At 41.7% G+C, this 26,078-nt stretch overlaps 1 protein-coding gene across 4 annotated transcripts in view; it reads left to right on the top strand.

Moving 5' to 3' along the window:
* Positions 1-26,078, top strand: part of FARP2 (FERM, ARH/RhoGEF and pleckstrin domain protein 2) — a 1,344,877-nt gene that overhangs the window by 909,640 nt on the left and 409,159 nt on the right. For all 4 annotated transcript variants that reach the window (XR_014970597.1, XM_085634160.1, XM_085634162.1 and 1 more), the window contains exon 16: positions 4,508-4,641. Coding sequence is in view for 3 of the 4 variants with exons in the window: in XM_085634160.1 (XP_085490286.1) it covers positions 4,508-4,641 (134 nt within the window). In the remaining variant the exon portion in view is untranslated. The remainder of the gene's footprint in view (positions 1-4,507; positions 4,642-26,078) is intronic.

Below are 26,078 nucleotides of genomic sequence, written 5' to 3' on the forward strand. Positions count from 1 at the left end.
GATGAGCTACTTTCATCTAGAAATGCAAGGTCCACCTTTCTGTGTCCTCTGGGGTGTGTATCGGCATGCATTTAATTTGTCCCAGTTGACCTGTAGTCATGAACTTGGTGAGGACTTGTCCATCTTTTGGATCTGAAATGCTCAGATTTGTTTAAACTGTTAATTCATCGAAGTTGAGTGAGACCTTGTCTTCCAACCCTGGTGTCCATCTAAATTCTTTTTTGGCCATTATCTCCCCGGAGCCACTCTGCCAGGGATTTGATAGCAAGAGTGAAAAGTAATGGTGATCGCTTATATTATTGAGCCTTGACAATTCAAATAGGGGGAGAGGCTGGGATTGATGGAGTGCAATTTGGCTCAGAGGCTCACAAAATGTTTTTTTTTCCAGACAACTTTCTCCTAACTCTGACCTATCTTAAGAGTTCCATCCCCTTACTAATGGCTCATTTACAACAATTTGTGAAGGTGAATTGGTTTAATATAAATTTGGCCAAGTTTGAAATGCTTAATTTGACTTTCAGCCAATATTAGTGCATCTATGGCTGATGTCAACAAAGTAAATTACCCAGGAATTCTTGTGACACTCTGGAATAACCTGAGGAAATTAGGAGTTGACTAAATTTCTCAGTGCAGACACTTTGATTCTTTCAACTCCATCTTTCTCTATGGTAGTTTTCCCCGGTCCCTTTAACAGGTAGAGGTGGGTGGTTGTCTCATGATTTCTGAGATGTTCAAAGGAGATCTAATCAAACCATTTGAAAGATTTCATTAATACACAGTTAAGACATTGTATGATGGACTGCATAGTGAAGGCATAATTTATGAACGACTGCACTCCTTTTGAATATTTTAGAGTTCTATCTGCAGAGTCAAATGGCAATATTTCCCATATCTGTGACATCCTAATGGAGGCAAAACCCAAACTATTCTGACCCTTCATGGGGTGTTGGTCTCAGGTTCTGGGGAAAGAGACAATTGATGCTTCCTGCAACTATCTGTGGTTTAATATAGTAAAGGAAGCCACCAGCATCCAGGTGAAAGAAGCCAATTATAAGGTCATGTTTGGTACGACTATCAAGCAAAGCGTTCTCACATTTATTCTGAGACTAGTCCAATGTGCTGGTGGGGATGCAGCTATTTCGTGATTTTTGTTTATACGGAGGGATTTTACACACATTAGAGCTTATTGGGAAGAAATGATGGCTGCTTCAAAAGAGAGTCTATGATATCACTTGCTAAATGACATGGGCTCAAACCAGTTGAGTTTACACTCCTCATTACAGAGTCACAGTCAAGGGCTGACTGAGCTCTACTACTGTACTTGCTGTGAATTTGGTACTGCTTTTTAACTGAAAACATAGGGATCCACCCTTCATAGCACAATAGTACCGTTGTTTCTGGAAAACTATTTCAGACTCCGACCAATGAATATCACAGTCATAAAACCCTGTGGTGCACTATTGATGTCCATCTAAACAGATCTTTCCCCCATCCCCTAACCCTACAAATGTTTCCTGCCAAAACAGATTAAGAAAGCTGAACCAGTTCTTTTACTAGGGGATATTGGGTGGTTAGTGTCATTGATTAGAGTGTATATCATTGCTTGAATGATTAATGTTGTTGAGTCAATATTCAGAAAGTTCTAGATTTAACCCTTTTCCATAGGAAGGAGACTTGTACTGTAGGGAAGAGGGAGTTAGAGGGTTACTTTACGAAGTGTTGATATCTGATCGTTTTGATGTGAATCTTAACACTGTTTCTTCTCTATTGCTATGTAATCTGTGTATCAATCAAGCTATACATTGCTAACATTTATTGTAAAAGATTCATTAGCAAAAAAAAGCGTGACCCGGCTTTCACTCATCTCAAGACTGCGTATGAGAATACAGTGTGAGAAAAGTATATGTATGGGGTAATGAGAGAATAGTGTGTGAAGTGCAGGTAAAAAGCAAACCTTTATTTATCATTGTATATTGCACTGGAGTCAATGAAACCCTCCCCATCCCCACAGGGCCCCCCTCTGGGGTGCACTGACTGTGCAGAACCTCTTTGTGGTGTACAGTAAGTATGCCTCCTGACCGCATCTTTGCCTGTGCGCCTGCATCTATAATACAGTGTGGCTCAGAGGCAATGCATTCCCCTCATTTATATGGGTTTATGCACTTCTTCAAATGAGAACCCCCTTTATGATAGCACTGGCACTACCAATATTACAGAAAGGGCCGTGTAGGTTCTGCAGCCCCATCTGTAATACCAATGTGCCGTGGGCGCAAAAAGCAGGCACACATGCCCATTGCGCCTGCAGGACACGTTGCATGTTATGGCCCCTGGTCATTAAAATATGCTGATGCAAGTTTTAGGTCTTGCCTAACAGACAGCGTAACCTGTTGGTGAAAACACCTATTGTCTGCTTAGATCCTGCACATTGTGTACCATTGGTTGGCTTTATTTTCGCGCCCATTTGCTTGCTTTTTATTCATCAGCTTGTGTGGGCTTTACTTCCACTTGTGTTTGTCCCTCCACTGGAGCACAGATTCATTACTTGTGTCCTTCCTTTGCTCAGTTTTAAAGCACTACTTTTTTCTTTTTGGTTGAGCACTCCACAAGAGTGCATGTGTTTTGCAGCTATCTTCCTTATGTAGTGCTCTTTCATCCGTCACCATGCTCTGTGTTGCTCTCTCTTTTCGTGTGCTTCTCCCCCGCCTCCTATGTGTTGAATTTGTCCTTGTGTGCTACTTCCTACGCGTACCTTTCTCACCCGCTGTTTCCCCACCAACAGCTCCATGTTCCTCCCTCTAGCCCATGCGCTTCTCATTCCATTCTCATCTCTTGACTGGGGGAGAATGTCTGCATTGTCAGCATTCCGTCCATCAATTGTTTGTTGTAACGCTTTTCGCCCTAAGTGGGATGGGTATTCCCAGACGTGGGACCCGTGCTCACTACGCCACTGGAGTCAAGCTATCCTGGCTGATGACGGCTGATAGCCAGAAACCGGTCCTAGGATGCTTGATTCCGGTCCAGGGAAGACATGGCTTGGCAGTTCGGGCTGGACTGTTCCCATGAGGCACAGGGTCAAGACTGATTTGCATATGGCCATGTCTAAACTGTGGTGGTGTAGTGGGCAAAAGAACGATGGATTTAACCCAGATCTTTTGACTGGGGGAGAATGTCTGCATTGTCAGCATTCCGTCCATCAATTGTTTGTTGTAACGCTTTTCGCCCTAAGTGGGATGGGTATTCCCAGACGTGGGACCCGTGCTCACTACGCCACTGGAGTCAAGCTATCCTGGCTGATGACGGCTGATAGCCAGAAACCGGTCCTAGGATGCTTGATTCCGGTCCAGGGAAGACATGGCTTGGCAGTTCGGGCTGGACTGTTCCCATGAGGCACAGGGTCAAGACTGATTTGCATATGGCCATGTCTAAACTGGGGTGGTGTAGTGGGCAAAAGAACGATGGATTTAACCCAGATCTTTTGACTGGGGGAGAATGTCTGCATTGTCAGCATTCCGTCCATCAATTGTTTGTTGTAACGCTCTCATTCCACTGTGCACCACTATCCTCTCTCTTGCCCATGTTTTCTCATGCCCTCTGTATTGCTTTCCCTTTGCCCTTCTTGTTGTTTCTGCCACCCTGCACCCAAGTTGCTTCCGCCCCCCTGCACCCAAGTTGCTTCACCCCACATGTATGGCTTCTTTGCCCAACCACGCCCTCTGAGTTGCTTCCCTCCATCAGTACTCTTGGTGTTGCTTCCCCCCCATTCGTGCCTAAAAAAAAAGTATGCTTTTGAGCTACTTTTTAAATGTTTATTACCGATCAAACTCGTATTCGTAAATAACAAGAAAAAAAATGTTTCCTTTGTTTTGTAGACACGTGCATGTGTGTTGCCCTTGCTTATAAAACGAGGATGCATCTTAGCAGCTATTTAGCCAAGCTATACAGCATCTTTTCAGCCAAAGCAAGACCTATTAGCTTTGCCAATTTTTTTTTTTTTGTAACAAGACATAATACGATACTGTTTGGAAAAAAAGAAGAAACTGTTCTAATACTGCTTTTGAGAGAACGATCCCAAACTGCTCGTGTTAGTGGAGTTAACATTTTTGTACTTTTCTTTATAATGGTGAAAGGAAATTTGTTCTTCCTGTTTAAAATGAAAGACGGTGGATGTCAAATAATTAGGATCCAATAGTGAGACACTCGGAGGACAAAATTGTTAGACATGGGTGCTCAGAGGTCATGTGTTAAAGTAAATACAATAGAAGCATGCATGAATTGACTTAATTATTTGCTTTATAGTGGGCGCTTCTAAATGCAAATTTATAATCATGATTAAAGATGATTATATATTTTTGAGTATCCATCACTGCTGACTTTTTTGTTATAGATATTGTATGTATTTTTGAGCTTCCGTTTAGCGAGTATCTTAATTTTCGTTTTCAGGTAAGCAAGAGGGGTAAATGCTGTGTGAGCTAGGTTGTGTGTCTAATTTTGTCCTCTTTCTCCTCAGTGGTTCCGAAGTGCTGTTGTCAAAGAGGATGCTATGCCGGAGGGACTGATGATGCTACTCTTCTCCAACATTGACCCAATTTACGAATTCCATAGGGGCTTCCTGAAACAGATTGAGCAACGATTAGCCCTATGGTGAGCATCTCTCTTATTTAGTGTCTTTGCTTGAGAAACCAAGATTTATTTAACTGTCTTATATAGTACTCCTGGACTAAGTTGATTTAGTGCACTTTATTCTGCTACTACATTCAAATGTCCTCAATTTTGAAACTTAAGATAATTTAATAGGTGATAAAATTCCAATGTATCCTAGAAACAACAGTAAACAAGCATGTATTTTCACCTACGGTTTGGTTGCAATTAATTCAGAATTTGGCAGAAATTATGGCTTTTTTGATGTTTTCTTTAGGTAGGAGGTGGACTTATTCATGATGTTGAGAGTGATCTCAGACAGGCTTATTTGGAGGAGTGTTGCACCCCTCTTTGCCCACTAAACTAGTCACTGAGTTGCTTATGTCTTTGATAATACTTCTTATCGCTGATGCACAGTGATATCATCTTTGAAAAATTTGTGAAAATTAGAAATATATCTCTTGGAGGTTCAAAATTATTAGACACTAAACTGTTTCTCTCAGCATAATTTGATATAAATAAGGACAAGTGCTTCCAAAGTATATACCTTTTAATCTTCATATACATAGATGGTAGATTTGCAGTGTCCAATATATGATAACAAAATCAGCACCTTTTATTAAAATATATGTTATTTCATCTGTCAAGTTAGTAGTGATTTAGTGCAAAGCTATAGCAATGAGGAGGTCTAAAAACTTGCCATTTAAAGAATTAATGAATCATATATCACAAGAACCTCCAAGTAAAATAAGCATCTAATGTTAACTTAAGTGAGCATATATAAGTAATCTTCCCCGAAACCAATTTTCAAAAGTAAATAATTTTGGGCATTTACAAAACATATGTAAGCCATCATTATCACCTTTGTTACAAGACCAACATTTACTATTAGTAGAAATGTTCATTTTATAAAGAGAACAAGGAATGAGAAAACTCGTATAGAAAAAATATAGTGTCTTAGTTGTGCTTGCAGAGCGGAGGTGGAGTGAATTTTGTATCACATGTTATTCCACATAAAGATAGATATAGTATGTTCCAAATCATTTCAAATCTTGTTCCCACAGTAATTCAGTTTTGGTTTTCGGCCTGTTCATATCACTACAAATGTGTTTTACAAATATAAGAAGAATTAACCTCCATAAAGAATTTACATGGATGAATGCTATTCTCATCTGCACTGTTGTCAACTATAGATGTATCTGGTAAAGTTTATTTCATGGTAGTCAATAATGAATTAAATTTACTATGAAAATATTGACGCACACCAAATTTTTGTTGTAGCTCTTGAAATGAGAAGATTTATTTTTCGAAGTTAACTGTGTGACAATAAAAATGCCTTTATCTATTCATTCTCGCTAGTTTAGCACTTTAGTATTAATCTTAATAGTAGTATTATGCAAGATGGGAGAATTTAAAAAATGCTTGTGATGAGAATGCATAAAAAGAGGTTTAGCTAGCATACTAGAATGTTTTAATATAGGGAATTAAAATAGCTGTGGTTTTTGCGTCAAAAGCAGTACGTTTTTAAAGGCAAAGGAATATATTAATTAGAGGCCGCCAGCATATACAAAAGAGGCTGTTTTGGAATAAATACATTAGAAAGGGAATTTCAAACTTACTCTAGCCTGAAGGCTGAATGAAAGTTCTTAAAATTAGGAAAGTTAGCCCCTTCATTTGCTTTAGGTCTCTTAACCATTTGCAAATGTATGTGTGCTTTTTTCTTATTCCTTAAGCACTTAGATAACTGACTGTCAATTATTTTGAAAACTGATACAAGAGTTTTACTGGGAGCATGGAGAGATAAATATTATTAATAGTTAACATCATCATTTTAATGGTATTGAGTCTGCCACACCAAGAAAAGAGCGAATCATTTTCAGAAAGATGAGTAATCTTCTATTTAATCACTTCTAAATTAGTTGTCATTGTGTCTCTTATTGTATTAGAAAATAAAACGCCTAAGCATTTGATTTGTCTAGACTTCTAAACAAACTGAGATTCATTAAACAAGTCTTTATAACAACATTTATTAAGTTGACATGAACTCTGATTTGTCAATATTCAATTTATAACCAGAAATTGCACAATATGATGAAAATCTTGCCTAAAGCTGTAATGGAAACATCACGGTTAGGTGTGTATATAATAATACATTGTCAGCCTAAGCTGTAAATTTAACCTCTTCCTCCTTAAATTTATATCCAGTAAGGTTAGCAGATCTACGCAGTTTCTCTGAAAAGAGTTCAAGAGAGAGTATAAAGAGTAGAGGAGAAAGAGCACAACCTTGTCTCGTACCTCTTTTAGATTGAAAATACGAAGATGGAATCCCATTTACAAAGGCAGTCGTTTTGGGGGCTTTATATAACAAACCAATATATTTTAATGTTCTAGGCCAAAACAATTCCATTGTAAAGCTCTTAACCTATAATCCTAATTAACACTGTCAAATGCCTTCTCAGCATTCAGTTTAACTGCTGCAAGGGGGGGGGCTTATAATTTGTGAGTCATCAGGAATATTATTTAAAAAGTAATGAGTTATCTTTAATGTAGTTGTCTTTAACAAAACTAGACTGTTCTATTGCAATCAAATCAGTAATAAACTCATAAATATACAAAGCGAAAAATGTAAAGTCTGTGTTCATTCGCGATATAGGTCTATTTTTGCAGGCGAACAAGTCTTCATCTTTTTTCGATCTTAGATAGAGCATTTCCTCCAGAAAATAACATTGTGAGTTCTCTGTTGCGATATATGGTTACAATAGTGAGTTAAGCTTAGGTGTCATGATCTTAGAAAGTTATAAATAGAATTCTATAAAGAGTTCAACAGGGCCTGAGGGTAAACATAGTAATTGCGCTGGGTTTTGGGTATAGAAGTAAAGACTTGGTCTAATGCTTCTGCTTGTGAAACACATTCAAAGGTTATAAATTGGTGTACTAATCAGTGAAACATTTAAGAATTTGTAATGTTTCGTGCCATCATTATCAGTAATAGTCTAAATTTTTTATTTTTGCTTTTTAACTTTCAGATAGTTGGCGAGCACCTTTCTAGCTGTGTTACGGACACCATAGTACAGTGCATTCATTTCAGTAGGAAATCACAGGCGTTCAAAATAGATTTCTTATTAAACTGGCATTGTGCTTGATTAAGGCGAGCTAGTGTATCTTTTTATTTAGAGGAATAAAATTAATGTTCTAGTTTTTTAATGAGGTGCATTAGGGAAGAAGATTCATTGGGAGCGGCCTTTGGATTTATAGCTACATTGTAGATAATATGACCTCTAGCTGTCAGATTGAAAGCATCCCATATGATACAGAAGTCACAATCATGAGTTGTATTAGTATCAAAAGATTCAGTGGCAAATGTTTTGTAGATTTTCAAAAAATGATTTATCTTGAAACAGCAAATTATTGAATTGCCACATATTTGATTTAGAGCTTTTAGACATATGCAGATCCATAACAACTGGACCACGGTCACCTATTAAAATAGCTACAGTTTCAGCAGAAATTAAAGATTGGGCAAAATCTTTACTAAGGAAAATATAATTAATTCTGGACCTGAAGAGATGACCAGGTGAATAAACTATATATTCCAAGATATCCAGAGTATAGATTCGGCATGCATCAACTAACCCCATAGAGTAGATCGCCTTTTTTTAGGTACAAATTTTAGAGTACAGCTTCTGTTAGCTATGAATTCATAAGCAGACTCCAGTCTACACCAACTATATGATTTTCATTAGTACCAGGCATCATCCTAAATGATATAGAATTCCAAAATCGACTTTCAACCCCATAAGGATCATATACATTATGAATGGCAAATTGATTACATGTAACAGCAGAAGGAATGCGAAATGGGTGGCAAAAGCAGATAATGCCGCCGTTTAGCTCCAAATCTACAATCTTTTTGCTGTGGAAATGGCCCCCTTAGAAACAACTAACATAAATACGATAAACTTTGTAAACTATATTTGTGGACTTATGGGTCTGTTGTAACATCTTTTTACCAAGGAGAGGCAGAGGGGACAAATGACAACCAATCATCCTGGGTGGTATTCCCGCGACTGCATACATGACACAGTATTATTGATTGAAGCTGTAAAAAAAAAAAGGCGACCGCAGGGCGATTATTGATGCTAGAAGAACATACAAGGCACTCCTGACCAAGGCCAAAAGGAAGTGGGAGTCAGAGCGGTGGGAGGAACTCACAGAAGCCCTTTACAAAAAGAATAATAAGGATTCTTGGAAAATCATAGCAGCTGGGTCCTGAACAATAGAAAATCACCTTGATGCTGTGGTTTAAACCGAGCAAAACCAAAGGGGATGATGGACGGAGTGTTGAACATTGCAAGCACTCACCCCCAGTCAACTGATCTGGGTTTAATCCATCATAATTCTTTAGCTCACTATGCCACCCCAGTTCAGACATGGCCATATGCAAATCAGTCTGACCCTGTGCCTCATGGGAACCGTCCAGCCTGAACTGCAAGACATGTGTTATTCAGAATTGGCCAGATGTTGTAGCTTGACACTGTCCACTGAGATGTATCTATTGACTTTGCGACCAGGAAGTGGTGGTAAAATGACTGTACGAGTACCCTTCACGCCAAGCACTGGAACCTGTGCACGATAAGAGGGGCAAAATTCTTTTTTCTTCTCCACCTTCTCTCGGACCAGTTCTCCAACTTTAGGTAGCCAGCCAACTACCGGAATCTGTAGTGCAGCATCAGTGGCAGAGGGCAAATGGTCTTTTGCAAGACCGTCTCGGGTTTCATGTAAGTCCTGTAACATAGTAGAATGATTATCTACGTCAAAGGTTGCAGCTGTCGCCGCCATGTCTAGACCATCAAGGACCGGAACAAACACCTTTATGCCAAAGAGCATTTCATACGGGGTCCGCCCACCCAGAGATCTTCTAACTGTGGGGCGTGCCCCCCTGGTGGGGCGTGGATTGGTTCCTGGGGGGAAGGGGGAGCGCAAAGGCCTCTGCAAGCACATGTAAATGAAGACGCCTGGAAGTGCAGCGATGTTTATTTGCTGCATTTCCAGACTGTCTTCATTTACTCTGAAGCCCTCAAGAGTGCTGAGGGGCCAGAGGTCAGTGGGTGTGCTGCTGGGGGCTCGCTGGGCAGTGTCTGGAGTCTTATTAAGACTACAGCACGCCTGAGTTTTTCACAGGTTTTTAAAGACCATTGGCACATTTACATACCCTTGGAAACTGGTTACTGAGGCTTATTTTTTTTTCTGTTTCCAGTACCCCCTGGGCCCCCACTCTGCCTATTTTTACATTGTATTTTACATTTACTGATGTAGTGTGAGAATGCATTTCATGAAAAGGAATATAAAGTAGGGTTGCCAATAGAAAATATGCCAGCCATGTACGTTTAAAGAGCCTGCAAAGACCTTGCTTTGACACTAAATAGGGTCTTAAATAAAAACGTATGTATTCATTTGTAATGTGACTTTCTGTCTGTTCCTTTTATTTTCAGTCATGAATCATTCAGGCAGCCCTGGAACACATTTAAAAGTGCTTTATATTTGCTTTTCGAAGTATGCACAGATAAGTGCTGAAAATCGGGCTTTTGGTACTGTTTATTTTTGTACTGTCTGGGACATAAAAATAATGAGCTGGCAACCCTAATCATAAGACTGGAAGTTTGTTGCAGGATCAGCACATTATTTATTTCCTTCACCCTTGATTCCCTGATTAATTCCATAATAGCAATAGTTTAACTTATATCTGAAACCCTACGCCCCGTCAATAACATGCTGATTAACTTCAAGTGTCTGGGCATTCACCCTGCATTTAGAGAACTCACTCCTCATTCTCACCCTTCACTTTCACGCTCACCCTGCACTCACAGCGCATAGTTATGGTTTTCCCGCATTTGCCACATAATCCATCGTCTGCTGCATAATTTGCAGCTAAAAAAATGCAACAACACATGTTACCTCACAGTGGAAGGCCCTTTCTAAAGGTTGACTGGTCACCTTTCTGTTGCTTGTTGCTATATGTGGGTGTTAATGTGCTACTTATGAGGGGCAATAAAGGGCAGAGCAATGTTAACAAGTGTAAAAATAGCAAAATAGCGCAGTAATGCTTTAACAAAAAATGCAGCATTATTCGCCATTGCTTGCTGCAGAATTTAGTCAACCATGCTGCATAATTTGGCCTTCTCCTGCCGCATAATTCCAATGCCCTGTTTATAGTGCTGTGAAGTCCCAGCCTGTGGCAGAAAGCACTGTGAATATGTAAGTCATTATTTTAAATCAGTATTCACATACTCTAAGCTAGTCTGCTGCAAAATGATGCAGTGATTGAGATAAAACAAGTTCTTACAAAATATACTTTTTTGTAATAAGTAATCAAACTGTATCTAATGCAGACATCTTTGTAAGTGTCGCTACTATTCCAGATTCCAGCTGATAACTCCTTTACATTACATCTTAAAAAGAATAGATCTTTGCCACCATAAAGCTTTAAGCAGATCCACTGGAATTATTCAGCAGAAGAGGACAACATTATGCGACACGTTTGACTAAATTATGCAGCAAGAAAATGTAAATTATGCGGCACAATGTGCCACATTTTGTGGTTAGCATTACTTCATTTTTGTCATTTTAACTCACGGTAACGCTGTCAGGGGAAATATTGCACCTTATTAGTACCAGTTTAATACCCAAATACAGCAGTAAGCAACTACAAGATTACCAGTCAATCTTTGCAAAGGGCTTTGTACTGCTCAGGAGCACTTTGTCATGCTTTAAGTAACTTTCGTTCCATTTGAGCTAGAATCAAGTTTTTTGTGTTGAAATCGGCAGATTATGTAGCAAATGCAATAAACTGATAATTATGTGGAAAACGCTGCTGCTGCAGAAACTCATAATTCCAGTGGCCCTGGCTTTAAATGACTCCTTCAATTAATGGCTGGTAAGAAGGCTGGTTTATTTTTTAACTTTCTGCACTACCACCACACACTTCGATTTCAGGCAGAGGCATCTCAAAGTCCGTTTTAACCATTCAGGGGCAGTTTTTTTGTGAAAGCTGAGTCCATGGGGTGGCAGGTAGAAGGCCAGCAGGGTTGCATTCAGATGCAGAGCCCGAGCCCTAATCCTCTTGATCCTTGGGGCCTCACAGTAATGGTCTAGGAGACAGAGGAAAGGAGCGAGATTCATAGATATTGTCAAAGAGAAGGCCCAGAATAGGGAGCACTGTATGCGGACTCATTTTTATGTTTACAAATGGCCAGAGACCACTTCTTCAGAGAGATACCCCAAAGTAGGGGACAATATAAGTGGTCTTTTTTTTTTTTTAAAGGAACATTCATTAGTGAAGCTGGTACTGCTGCCAAGTGTGTAAGTGGCCACAGCTGGTTATCATAAAAGAGCAGATGCAGCAGGACTGGGGCCCAGGGATTTGGGTGGCCCACTGCATCACAGTTATGACTGTCTACCTTTAAAAAAGGGGCATCACAGCTTATTGTCCTTTCAAGCATTAGGACAGAGGTAATGGTCCGTCTTGGTGGGGAAGAGGTAAAAGAGGCAGAGGAGATAGCCTGCTACCCAGGACTGCAGTTATCATTAGTGCAGTAGGTATAGTTGCATTGGGGTCAAAGAGTGTGAGCCTGCTACCCAGGACTGCAGTTATCATTAGTGCAGTAGGTATAGTTGCATTGGGGTCAAAGAGTGTGAGGGGCTCACAACACCCCAATTATGGGGAGCAGTTTGTTTGGGATATCTGTTTTTGTTTGATTCATTTGCTGTTTTATAAGTCTCATATTTGGTGCGGTTCATAAGCTATAGAAAAAGTATTCCTGAAATCATCTCATAAGCCCCGCTCCCTGCATGCAGCCATGTCCCTTCCGCTCCCCCAATCCTTGCCATAAAGTTTTGGAGGGGGGCCCGACCTCAAAACATTTTGCTTAGGGGTGGCTCAGAGTAAAAAAGTTTGAAGACCTCTGTTCTAGGGAGATTATTAAGTGCACGTTGCACGCCATATAAGTGGGCTAGCCAGCCCCCCCTGCCTGTACCTTAGACTCTAGCTCTCAAGGATTGCTTTAAGTCACGGTTAATTTGCTCCACAACCAAATTGCCCTCAGGCCTGTATGGAGATGAAAATTTCACCTGCACCCCCAAAGACCCTATTGCATCCATGCACACCTTAGAGGCGAACGCTGGGCCTTGGTCAGAATGGAAGGTGCCACATGCAAAAGTTCCCACAAAGACACGCAAATCCCTGATGACACTTGGAGTGTCAGCACTGCATTGTGGCCAAACCCACACAAAACGTGCGCAAGAATCAACTGCAACTAAGATCTATTTATAAGCAGTAGCTGAAGAAAATGGACCGCAGTGATCAGGATATAAACAGCCGAAAGGCTTATTAGAAATGCAGAGCTGTGTCAGTGGCAGTCGTGCGACCGTAGAGGGTTTAATCTGTTGGTAAATGTCACAAGAACGCACATAATTACGGGTCTGTTTATATAAACCACGCCACCAGTAACGTTGTTGCAAAATAGAAACTGTCGCAGACACTCCAGCATGCGCCGAAGCCATGCCTTCGTGTGTGGCTGTTATCAAAGAAAGCCTGTGGTCCGCGTTGGGAATCAACCTGTCTCCAACGTTATTTATTCTTACATAAGGAACTCTATCGGGACTTAAATGATAAGAGTACTTTGAAGGGAATCCTTGAGGGTAATTACCACCCTTCTCAGTCGCAGCGATTGCTGCCAAAATGTCATTATCAATCTGAGTCATGGATCTTGTAACTGCTGCTACTGCACACGTGGCCAAGAGTATGTATAACATGTGTGAGTGGCAGACGTTGTTTAAGATCTGCCACTCGAACCCAAAGCATTTTATGCTTAATTGTGCTGCCCTTGGAATCACGATAGTCATTCTGAGACCAAAAGAATAGGTTGTCACTGAGAGACTGAACACAGTAATAGGAATCACTTACAATTAGAGTATTCACATTAGGATCCGCAAACTCTAGTGCAAGCTCCAAAGCGCGCAGCTCGGCCAATTGGGCGGTACAGTCTCCTAGTGCCTGTGTATGCACCACCCTGGACTTGAACTCGCCGTTCTTCGTGGTACCTGCCACAATTGTACAGGCCGCCAAATACGCATGCTTAGAAACTGTAGCCTTTTGCGCTGAACCATCGGTGTAAATGATACAATCGTACTCTTAAAGTGGGCACATAGACAGAGGAGGAGGATGAACAAATTCATACTGCAAGAACTCCTATGTCTGAAGCGAGGTGTCAAAGATAAAGGTAACATCCGGAGACATCAAAGAAGAAGCCCACTGTATCCAACGAGGATGTAAAGCCTTTGAGTTTGGTACACTTGCCTTTGTCACTGCTTCAAGTGCAGGGTACGGTGTTACCACTAAAATGCGTTTTTCCTGTGCCAGTGCGCGTTCCTTCAGGATCATCATCTGCACAGCACAATAGAAAATCGCATCTCGGCAGAAGTGTATAAATGTGATGTGTAAGCAATAGGTACTGTGTGACCTTCATCACCAGGTTTGTGTGGTTATCACATGTTAACAAGTATTTAGATTCAAGAAGATCAGACTGCAGAGGTTGCAGGATAGCTGAATGTTCCGGAAGCCAGCAGGCTTTTGAAAATATTGTTTGTATCAAGGCATAAAGAGGCTTGATACGCTGGGCATATTAGGGAATGTGAGTACATCCGAAGTTTAGAAATCCCAGCAATGATTGTAGTTTTTTCAGGGTTGTCGGACGTCACAATTGTGCGCATTTCTCCAGAAAGTGAGGCGCAAAGCCTCTACCTTTGTTATTGAGCTCATAGCCCAAGAACAACACTGTGTACTCTGCAATGTGTGATTTTGCAAAGTTGAATTTGTAACCGTAGTCCGCAAACAAAAAAAACCAATGATGCGGCCATAATTCGTCGTCCGTGAGATAAATAACATTAACGTACGAGTACGCATCTGGGTCTATGCTGTCCAACAAAGAGAAAACATGTGCAGCAAAAACACCAGGGCTATTTTTATAGCCCATAGCTAAATGCCTAAATTGTTTTTGTTTACCACCGGCTGTAAAGGCGGTCCATTGACTGCATGCTGGGGACAGATTGTGACTAAAAAAGGCCATTGGAAATGTCAAGTGTAGTTTTATATTTTTTACGAACAAGACTGTCTACCAGTGCAGAACTATGGGTATTCTGCACCGCAAAAGTACGACAATGAGAGTTCAAATGTCTAGAATCCAAAACTATGCGGTACGACCAATCAGGTTTGGTAACGGTAAAAAGAGGGTTGTTCATCAGTGACACACATGTCTCAATCACTCCTTGATTCTCTGTGTCAGAATGTCAGATACAGGACCTTTCGCTTCCCGTCGGAGGGGATATTAGGGTTGTGGCTGAGTCATTATCCCAGCCCACATGCGTACTGTACAGTGCCGTTGCAAACACCAAAGCCCACTCTTCTGCAAAAGACTTTGCATGTTCCTTGGAGACATTACGTGAAAAACTTGAAAGTATCACTTCCTCCCCTTTAGGAGCAGCAACAACAAAGGGTGGGGGCCAGTCCGCCTCTGCCAACAATATGTTGTAGGAAGATGTCAGAATTTCCCCAAAAATCCCTTTAATAACACGCTGTATGTCACCCTCAATTAGAACAACAATATCATACAGTCTATCAGGAGGTGCCACTCTGGTGTCAGCTGTTTCAACTGTAATAATAGTGTCAGTTGCTGTCGCCTCCAGAAAAGGACGCAGTGCCTGCCGCACTATGGTAACTTCAGCTGCGCTGCCGAGCAGCGTTACTGCCCAAGTTAAATTCTGGAGTCGGGTCCTCACCGTGTGTGGCATAACTAATAGTTTTTTTTAAGTTCAAAAGGTTTTTATTGGATAAGTAAAGGTGTCAATACATGAGAAAGAATACAAACATATCTTCAATTAGAGGAGAAAAGTAAAACATGGTAATGAAAATATACAATTAATCAGAGGATAACAAAAGTTTAAGGCTAAGTAACAAAAAGCAGCGCTGGTAATAATGAGCAATAAAGTAGCTTATATGAAAAGAGTAGTACAAATGAAAAGCAATGTCACTCAGGGAGGCTTAGAGACCTCTTGCTGAATAGGTGGAACATGAGAGGAGCGTTTAGCACAGGTATCTAGATACAAGGTTACAGGAAGCCATAAATCATGTCGTTTAGCAGCTAAACTAAGGGGGTGCACAAAAGCAGTATCTAGCCTGTGATTATAACAAACATTGTACCACCATGCTTTAAAAGAAATATTCGTAAAGTTTTTCCAGTTGACGGTGATTTGCTGGAAAGCAACAGCTAACAACAAGTCAACAATTTGCGTATTAAGATCAATGTCATCCCAACAAGGAGAAAGGCTTCCTAAAAAAATATTGACAAAAGAGAAGGGAGATGTAGTGTGGAATATGGCATTGATTTGGGCCCAAACTAGTGTCCAGAAATTTTGCGTGAAAGTGCAAGAGAAAAGCATGTGAAAAAGAGTGGCCTTAGGAGCAGAACAGGACCAACAAAGATCCGGTGTAGAAGAGAATCTCTTATTCAACACCTGGGGAGAAAAGAGAAGCCTGTTGTATATGAAAAAGAGAGTTTGTGTAAGAGAAGCAGCTCTAGATGTCTTGCGGAGTTTGGTCCATAATTTATCCCAAAGGGAGGTGGGCCAAGAAATGGCAAGGTCAGATTCCCACTGTTCCTCAACTTTGGACTTTGGCCTAGGTGTGAGAATCGTATGAAATGAGTGGTATATTGAGGAGGCTGTAGGGTGAGTGCGCAAGAAGGAATGAAGCTGTGAGGTATGATTTGGAGGACGAGTATGCATGAGGGGGTTAGAGAGAAGAGCATAAGTGGACATGACTGCATTTTTAAGCGTAAGATACTTGCAGGCAAAAGAACGAGGGAGATGGAAGTGTTGGCTGAGAACGGAGAAGGATAAGAAATCAGAATTAGAGAAGAGTTGAGATACCCAGATTAAACCCCTCTGTCTCCAGGTTTTCCAATAAAAGGGCTTGCGATTGATGGTTATACTATTGTTGTGCCAGATAGTGGAATTGAGAAACTCTGCTATAGAGGAAGGGGGGCCTGGAGAGGTGGAAAGAAGCAACTTGGCTGTAAACTTGTGGATAGGAATGGAGGAAAAGTGAGGCTTGCGCGAGAATGAGAGGTATTCAGCAAAAGTGAAAGGGGATAAAGAAAGTCGCTCAATGATAACCCATAAGGGGGACGGCTCAGCAGGGTCTTGCAGCCAATGGGAAGCTTGCCGCAAAAGGAATGCTTTGTGGTAAGCGGGAAAATTCGGGAAATTAACTCCACCCTCGGATTTGGGGAGTTGCAATCTAAGCAGGGACATACGTGCTTTTTTGCCGGACCAAAGAAAGGAAGAGAGAATAGTGTTGATTTTCTTAAAGAACTTAGCAGGGATAGGAATTGGGATGTTGGAGATGGTGTAAAGGACTAACGGGGAGAGCATCATTTTAATCGTATCAAGACGACCCCACCAGGAAAGGTATAATGGGTGCCATCTGGAAGTGAGGTCGGATAATTTCTGGGTGCATTTATTGAGGCACAGCGAGAGAGTGTCGGAGAGGGAGGAAGTAATGTGTAGACCTAGATATTTGATGTGTGAGGGGCTCCAAGTAAAATTGGATGCCATAAAGTCCGGTTTAAAAGTGAACTTAGTAAGGGGTAAAATCTCACACTTGTCATTGTTTAGCTTATAACCTGAAATCCGAGAGTAGTCATGGACTTCAGCTAGGAATGCGGGAATAGAAGTTGCGGGGTTAGACATGAATAATAGAATATCGTCTGCGTATGCAGCAAGTTTAATATTAGTGTGGGAGATTTGGAAACCGTGTAAGTTGGGATTCTGACGAAGCTTTGAAAGAAAAGGTTCCAGGGCCAAATTAAAAAGAAAAGGGGAAAGAGGGCATCCCTGACGAACACCCCTACCTAGATTGAAAAAAGAGGAACTAGACCATTGGCGCAAACCGCCGCTCTAGGACTGGAATAAAGGAAGGAGATAAAAGAGATGAAATGTGGGCCAAATCCAAACCATTTAAGGGCGGAGAAAAGGAAAGTCCACTCCACCCTATCGAACGCTTTTTCTGCGTCTAGGGCAATGGCTGCTAGTGAATGTTGGAACAGTGGAGATTTGGAAAGAACATTAAACAAAAGTCTGGTGTTATCTGTGATGAAGCGACCTTTGACGAAGCCAGATTGTTCAGGGCCTAGCAGTTCAGGAAGATAAGGGTCTAATCGAATGGCGAGAGATTTGGCATACAGTTTATAATCAATGTTGACCAAAGAAATTGGTCTGTAATTCTTACAATGCTGGGTGTCTTTGCCTTCTTTGGGTATAATACAAATGTGGGCGTCTGAGAATGTACCTGAGGAAGAACCATTTAATATGAAGGAATCAATAAGGGAGTGTAGTCTGGGCAACAACAATTTGGAGAAATGCAGATAAAATTCAACTGTGAATCCGTCTGGCCCAGGGGCCTTATCCTTCTTGAGTGACTGAAGTGCTGTGAGTAATTCATCACCGGAGATTGGTGATTCAAGGGCGGATAAATCAACAGGGAAATTGGAAGGTGGTTGGATGGTGGCAAAGAAAGTAGCAAGAGAATGAGCAGTGGGGTGCGTCTCAGAAGAATAGAGTTTGGAATAAAACTGGGAGAATTGCTCTAAAATATCAACATCTGTATGCTTTAAAACAGAATTAGCATCATAGACAGATTCAATATTCAGTTTGTTTTGTTTGACTTTTAAATAATTGGCTAAGACCTTCCCCGCCTTATTTTTACCACCATAGAATTTTGAACTGGATTTCAACAAATACAATGAAGCATCCTCAGTGGATTGTTTGTTAAATTGCATCTTAGCAGCAATGAGAGCGGTCAGACTTTCTTGCGAATGGGATGTATAGAAAGAATGCTCTAGCTTTTTAATCGTACAGAGGAGGTCACTGGTGCGTTTACGAGCATTCTTGCGTTTAGTAGCCACAAAGCTGATAATAAAACCTCTAGCTGCTGCTTTATAGGCGTCCCAACCAACGTGGTTAGGTACAGTGGGTGTGTCATTAATGGTGAAAAATTCTGTGGTGAAATCTACAAAGGAGGCGGAGAATTTGGGGTCGAGGAGTAAAGTGTTGTTAAAGCGCCATCTCTTTGGTCCAGTGGACTTGGGTAAGATGTCAATGTTTATCAAAACGGGGGCATGGTCAGAAAATAAGATGGGGCCTATATCAGCGTGGGTTAGGGATTGGGACATATGGTGGGAAAGGAAAATATAGTCAATACGCGACTGGGAGTGGTGAGTCGGGGAGTAGAAGGTGAATTCTTTAGAGGTAGGATTGCAGAGACGCCAAGCATCAATGAGTTTATGTTGGGATATCGCTTGAGCGAAAAGCTTGTGAGATTTATTAGGGACAAAAGGTACCTTGGAGTTTCTGTCTAAAAAAGGATCAAAGGGAAGGTTACAATCACCTGCTAAAATAAAATTATCATCAATATATTCAGTGATACGGGAGGCCATTGCACGCCAAAAAATCTGATCACCACCAGTAGGGGCGTAGATATTAAGGAGGGAGAGAGGGGCGCCCTTTGAGGAGAGTTTGACGTACAACCATCTACCTTCAGGATCTGATTCAGAAGTCAAGAGCAAATGAGCAAAAGATTTGCGAACTAATACAACCACACCGTTTCTCTTACCATCACCCGGAGATGAGAATACAGCACCCACCCAACCTCTCTTAAGTTTAGCAGCCTCAGCGTCAGACATATGGGTTTCTTGTAAAAAGGCAATGTCTACATTCAATTTGGCTAAATGAGAGAGGATTTTTTGTCTCTTGATAGGAGAATGCAGACCTTTAACATTCCAGGAAACAATTCGAACTGACATTAAGGATTAATCAAAAAGTGGATCAATTGGAAGGTAGGACAGCAAGGAAATGCCTCGCAGCGAGCAAGGGCACAAGAGAAAAAGAGAATGAGGTGAGAACTAACGTGATGGAACAGGGGTAGAAGAAAAAATGAGAGAGGAACCAGCGAAGCCATAAAAATAGGAAAGAGCCAAGAAAATAGAAAGAATGATAAGAAGAAACAGTAATTCTTAAAGATAATGATGAGTAAGGTCCAAGGGAGAATCAAATAGGTAAAGGGAGATGAATACAAGCAAGAGAGCCAGTATACAATGGGGAGAAGAGAGAATGGCGAAAGAGAAGTGGAGAAGAACCATGGAAAAGGTAATGACACCAATAAATCTGAAAGCAACGAGGGGAAAGGTGAGATAAGAAAATATAGAACGCAAAAAAACAAGGTAAATAAGGAATGAAGAGTACTTACGAGGGGTAGGATGGGAAAAATACAATCAGGAACTGGGAACAAACGGAAACACATGTGGAGATGAGGGGAGGGAGGTAGGGCCAACTGGGAGAGGCAGGGCATTCGGGATGAGGGAGACGTCCAACCAGAGATAACACAACGGAACGCAAAACAATGATCTGTGAAGGGAGAAAAAGAACATGGTTAGAAACTCGAACACAACGAAGATAAAAAAGAAACATATGACCAACTGAGGAGCTAGAACAACACTATCAGACGATAAAATGAGAAATATAATCTTAACTAGAAGTCATACAATCTGAAGAACCTGCAAAAATGAAGGCATTAAAGCAGAACAAATTAGAGGATCAAATTGCAACTACAAAAACAAGTCATGGTGGGTGGGAAGAGGGACCAGCTATCTCCATGTCATGTTGACCACAGGAGTTCAGGAAGCTTCGAAGTCGCGCTGGATCCTCATATGTCGTAGTCTTGTTATTATGAGTGACCTTAAATAGACAAGGATGAAAAAGCCCATATCTGGCACCAATGGAGCGAAGGTCAGGTCTCATATCAAGGAAGGCTTTACGACGGTTTGCAGTGGTCCTGGCATAATCCTGCGCAAAGAACAAAGTGGAGCCTGACCATGTGAGGCGAGGAGAGGCTTTGGCGGCTAAGAGGACTTTCAACAAGTCTGTGTACTCTAGAAAGTACATTATTACACCTCTAGGCTTCGTTGACGTGGAAGGAGAGGAGGAAGCTCGACCAAGCCTGTGGGCACGTTGGATATTTAGTGAGGTGTCTTCAGGAAGGTGAAGAAGCTTCGGGAGAAAGGACTTGAAGAAACTGATGGGATCATTTCCCTCACAACCCTCCACCAAGCCGTAAATACGGAGATTATTGCGTCTGTTGCGATTTTCAAGGTCCTCCACCTGCTTCTGAAGAGAGGAAATCTGCGTGTGCATGTGGGAGACCTTGGTGGCAGAGTCCTGAAGAGAGGAGACGTCACGCTCCACCAACGATACTCTTTCATCCATCGAAGCCCAATTGTCAGTGAGAATCTGCAACTTAGCATTAGTCTCTTCCATGTAAGGGCGCAAGGCCCGTATCTCTTCGAGAAGTAACTCCATAGAGATGGGCGATGAGGTCTTAGGAGGCGAAGGAGGGTCCTTTTTTAACCTCTTAGAGTTCGCTTTTGCTGAAGATTGTGAGGAGGTGTCCGCAGTCGACGTCATCTCAGTTGAAGCTTCCAAATGGGCTAGTGCCGTGAATAACTTGGAATTTTTAATGAAATTACGCTTCTGAACTCTACTGGAGCAATCCGCCATCAGCACGCCTATGGAGCGTGAGGTCTTAAGATATCCTATTGCCCGACTCAAAAAGGACCAGAAAGCAGATTAATACAGAAATATGCCAGGCCGAAAAATTGGACTCATAGATGTTGGAGACTGGAGTCCTAAAAATGGCCGCCTTTCATGAGGAGAGGTGGAAATTCCAGTCAAAACATGCAAGGTGATCTCAGCGTTCGGCTAAAAAAGCTCCAAAGGACAGATTAACGTAGAGGTGTGCCAGATAAAAAACTGTAGACGTAAGTATCAAAGACTGAAGTCATAAAATGGCCGCCGTGCATGAGGAGAGCCAAAAAATTCCAGTCAAAACCATGAAAAAGGTCACCCTTACAAAAGAAAAATAAAGAAAAGTCACCTTAGAATATTAATCCGCCACATTTGTGCCTCAGAGGGTGCTGGGGTCATTTGAGTGCGAACGAGGCATCCAGGAATCCCATGCGCGCTAGAACGCGCTGCTGAAGCATTCGCGGGCAAAAATAAACAAAATGGCGGTCGCGGCCGATGACAAGCCGCGACCAGAGGTAAAATGGGCTGTAAAGTCCAAAATAGCTGTGCCTTAGGAACGAAAGGGGAATGAAAGTGATCCTGGCATCTTCCGGTGCGAAGGGCTTCCCTCCGTTACTGGAACCAGGTACGCGAACCGCCGGTATCCTCCGGTTCGGACGGAGCCGTCACCCGGACGCCGCCATCTCCTACGGGCGCCTAGCCACGCCCCCCATAACTAATAGTTAATGCTGCAACTTTCTTTTTCTGAAACTGAGGGCGCTTTCCGTCAGTCTGACGAGGTTGGTCACGTCCTTGTGGGGCACCTCGACCTCTGCCGCGATCCTGGCGTTCCCCTCCACCGGCTTGTGAGCCCGATGTTTCCTGTGAAGAACGAGGAGAACGCTGATCAGGAACCTGAAATCTGTCAGGAAACCTAATTATCGCGTGGTCGCGCAGATCATAAGTGCGCTCAGAAGACTCGGGTGCCAGTGTTGTGGCACGCGACCCCTGTTTCTGTTGTTGCTTACCCTGTTTTTTAGATGTACAATTCTTTTTTATTAAAGATTGGACGCTCGTCTTTCTCAGACTGAGACTTTTGTTGTGTGTTTTAGCAAAAGGCTTAACACCCAAACTATTGCGACCAATGGTCTTATAAGCCTGTGCAATCATTTTCAGTAGTTCGCTTGGCCTGTCCGGTTCTGGGACCAGAGCCAAAGCATTAGCTACTTGAAAGTTCACTGCATCTCCCTTAACATTAGCAAGGATTAGATCAGCAACTACATCGAACACCCCGACCAATCTCATCCCCAATTCAACAGCCGCTTCCAGGCCGTGCTCATCTTGAACTCGCTTAATCACGGAGGGGAGGACGGTCATTGATGGAGTGCCGAGACATTTCACATATACTGCCGCAAACACCTTTCCCCAATTATTACAATCGGTTAACTTGGGAATTGAATCTTTCTGCAAACTAATTGTCAATATCCTGTGTTTTTCCACAGGGGAGGTGTTAGGAAATACAGCCTCCAGCTGGTCAAATTTTTCAGCAAGCCAATAAGGTAAATCATCCTTATTTTGAGGATGCTTGCGAGATGGCGTCACCATGCGCTTTATAAGCTCCTTTATTATTATATTATTATTATTATATTATTATTATTATTATTATTATTATTATTATTATTGTTATTATTATTATTATTATTATTATTATTATTATTATTACCGAATTAACCATAACAGGACTAATAGTGACACCGCCAGGCCCAACTGGTTGTGCAGTAACCCCAGGTTTTCCCACCTGGACATTGCGAGAGACATATTGTATAACAGCCCTATGCACCCATATTACGGAGGTGTGCAATACGCGGAGCTCCGCTATAGGAACTGCTAGATACTGTGGATGTGGTTCAATAGATAAAAGGCCGATACGGATCGGAGTCTCTGGGTAGGAAGGGCGCCATTAGACCAAATTTGGTGTTGCCATGCCAACAGAGGAACCTCAAGGGTTCAATAAGGCCGATATACATTAGGAAAGGCCATTGGAGTATATACATGGAACAGATTATCGGTCCCGTCCACTGCCGGAAAGGTGACCCAAGGATAAAACACCTCAAAGTGGTAAACTGAATCAGCTCCAACCACAAAGATACGGGTGATACCCGCGTCCGGCACCCCATAATCGGTCAAAGGTCGACGGAGTGCCGCGCGACTATGCGCTGGTATATCTACTTCAGCCATGAAGACAAAAGAATGTACAACAACCGAATGTGTGGCAGCGCTATAAAGGGCAACTACGAAAAGAAAACACCTTTTAAGAATATCAAGCTTGAAAAACCTATAAAAACATCAATATAGGAGGTAACACCGTCACATCTGTTTTGGGAAACAGAAGCGAGGGGATTGTGGACAAGCTTAAGTACTACTCAAGCGTTTCACAGATAAGAGTCATACCAAACGTTGGGCGCCATGTTGCAGGGATTCTGCACATATACAGAACTAAGCCCAAGAAACCAGGACCACGGTGTATAGTGATGTACCAACAACCCACCTTAGGCCCGGAACCCGTATCCTACTAGCTATAGTGTCTCATTCGTTCTCCATACTACAGCGAAGCTACCAATGATTAGACATCCTAGAGCATGTAACTCAGACTCTCTCCGTAATCGTGGGAGCTAGAACACTCTTTCGCCAACTCACCCATACTTGTACACAACATGAGTAATCAGAGACACTGTATAGTTTAAAATGTTTATTTTAACTAACATGCTCTATAATGCAGTACACAAGCCAATACTAGCAGCAATATGCCTAAACTCAACATAGTGAGCGTTGTTACAATTCCATAAAATATGAACTGGTATAGCATTATATAAAGCTAGTGGGAAAAAAGAGGCCTACTGTGCCTTGCCACCCTCCCTGTTCTAGAAACTAGTTTATAATAATTATAGAAGACCTCTGGGCTTTGTCAGGGGGACCCCATACCTCCGAGTTTAGATGCAAAGGTTTACATCTCCGTACAAGCACAGCTCTTCTTCGTTGGAATGATCTTCTCCAAGTGCCTAACATGCATGCCATGCCATATTAAAAGCACTCGATTTTTAGTAGTGCAGCTGTGGCAGTGTTGTGTCTAACATGCATGGGACCGACCAACAGCAGATTAACGGAGCACATTGTTTTTTGACCTTGAACACGCTGTGCAGAAAGAGCCTTAGATTACAGCAAGAGAAGTGAAAGGTAGACTGTTCTCATGTGAGCGAACACAAGCAGAGGATTTGTGCAAAACAAATGCATGTAGAAACGTGTGCAAAAAGTGGCAACATGACAGCCAAGTTAATACTAATTTATGCTAATTTATCAATGTACGCAGTGAATCTTAGTTATGAATAAAGGCTTGGACAGGACGTCAAAGGTTAAATATACCAACCCACCCAAAACGTTCTCCAGATTAAAAAGTATGATGAAAGAATTTAATCTGATTGACATATGGCGGATTACGTAGAAGGAGACTAGGGAGTTCACCTTTTATAGTAAGAAGTATAGGCACCACTCCCGTATAGATTATTTTTTATTAGATCAGGAGTTATGTGGGGAAGTGGTAGAGGCGACCCATATTCCAGCAATTGTGTCAGCTCACACTGCAGTAGCTATGTCATTGAGGTATCATCAAAAAGAGGAGCAGAGAAGGTGGACATTAGATAGGGTGATACTTTTAGATGAGAATGTAGTCTGTGATTTAAGGGAAAAATCTGATGCACAAATAGTTTGGGATGTCCTTAAAGCACACCTAAGGGGGGCCCTAAAATCTGTAATGGTAGGTAAAAGAAGGGTGGCTAAACAAGAAAAGGAGAACAGGACAAAGGAGATTAAGGGAAAAGAAGGAGAACTGCAGAAGGCAGAATCCTCCTCAATGGAGGATTCAGACAGAGTGCAAGCTTTAAGTAAAGAGCTGGAGAAGTTATAAGGGGCTTTCCAGGCACAGTTGGTGGAAAGTGAGTAAACTTCAGCATTTTGCATATGGAGAAAAATGTGGTTCCCTATTAGCTTGGAAGGCCAAGGCAGATAGGGCTAGGAATACAATCCGAGAGTTAATAAGTAGTGAATCAGGGGAAGTATTAAATGTTAATGCTGATATATGTGGAGAGGCCTGTAGCTTTATGAGAGATCTATATAGGGATGACATCCAACCCAGCCAGGAAGACATAAAGGAGTGGTTGGGATTTATGTCACTTCCGCAGTTAACTATGGAACAGAAAACTCTAGAAGGGGAGATTCAGGAAGAGGAGATAAGAGCTCAGTGTAAGAAAATGGTAAAGGGAAAGGAAGCTGGACCAGATGGTCTTCCAGTTGAGGTTTTTTCCTGTATTATAGATACTATAATTCCAGTTTTAAAAGTCCTATTTAATGAGATGTATATAAATGGGAAGAAGGTCCTCAATTTTTGGTCAGAGGCTTTAGTCACTTTGATTTTAAAACCAAATAAGGATCCACAGAAAGTGGATTCGTATAGACAGATATCTTTATTAAATACGGACTATAAGATTTTTTTTCGGAATCATAGCATCCCGTGTAGCTAAGGTAATAAGTGAGATTGTTCATCCCAACGAAAGAGGCTTTATACCAGGGAGGCAGCTGAATGAATTAGGATTCCAGTTGATGGAAGCTATAAATATTGAGGAGGTTCGGAATTTACCCCTGACCATAGTAGCTGTGGATGCAGTCAAATGCTTTTGATCAGGTGCACTGGCCTTCCCTTTTGGAGGCTTTGTTAA

Source organism: Triturus cristatus, chromosome 11, assembly GCF_964204655.1.
Source record: "Triturus cristatus chromosome 11, aTriCri1.1, whole genome shotgun sequence".
Lineage (NCBI taxonomy): Eukaryota > Metazoa > Chordata > Amphibia > Caudata > Salamandridae > Triturus > Triturus cristatus.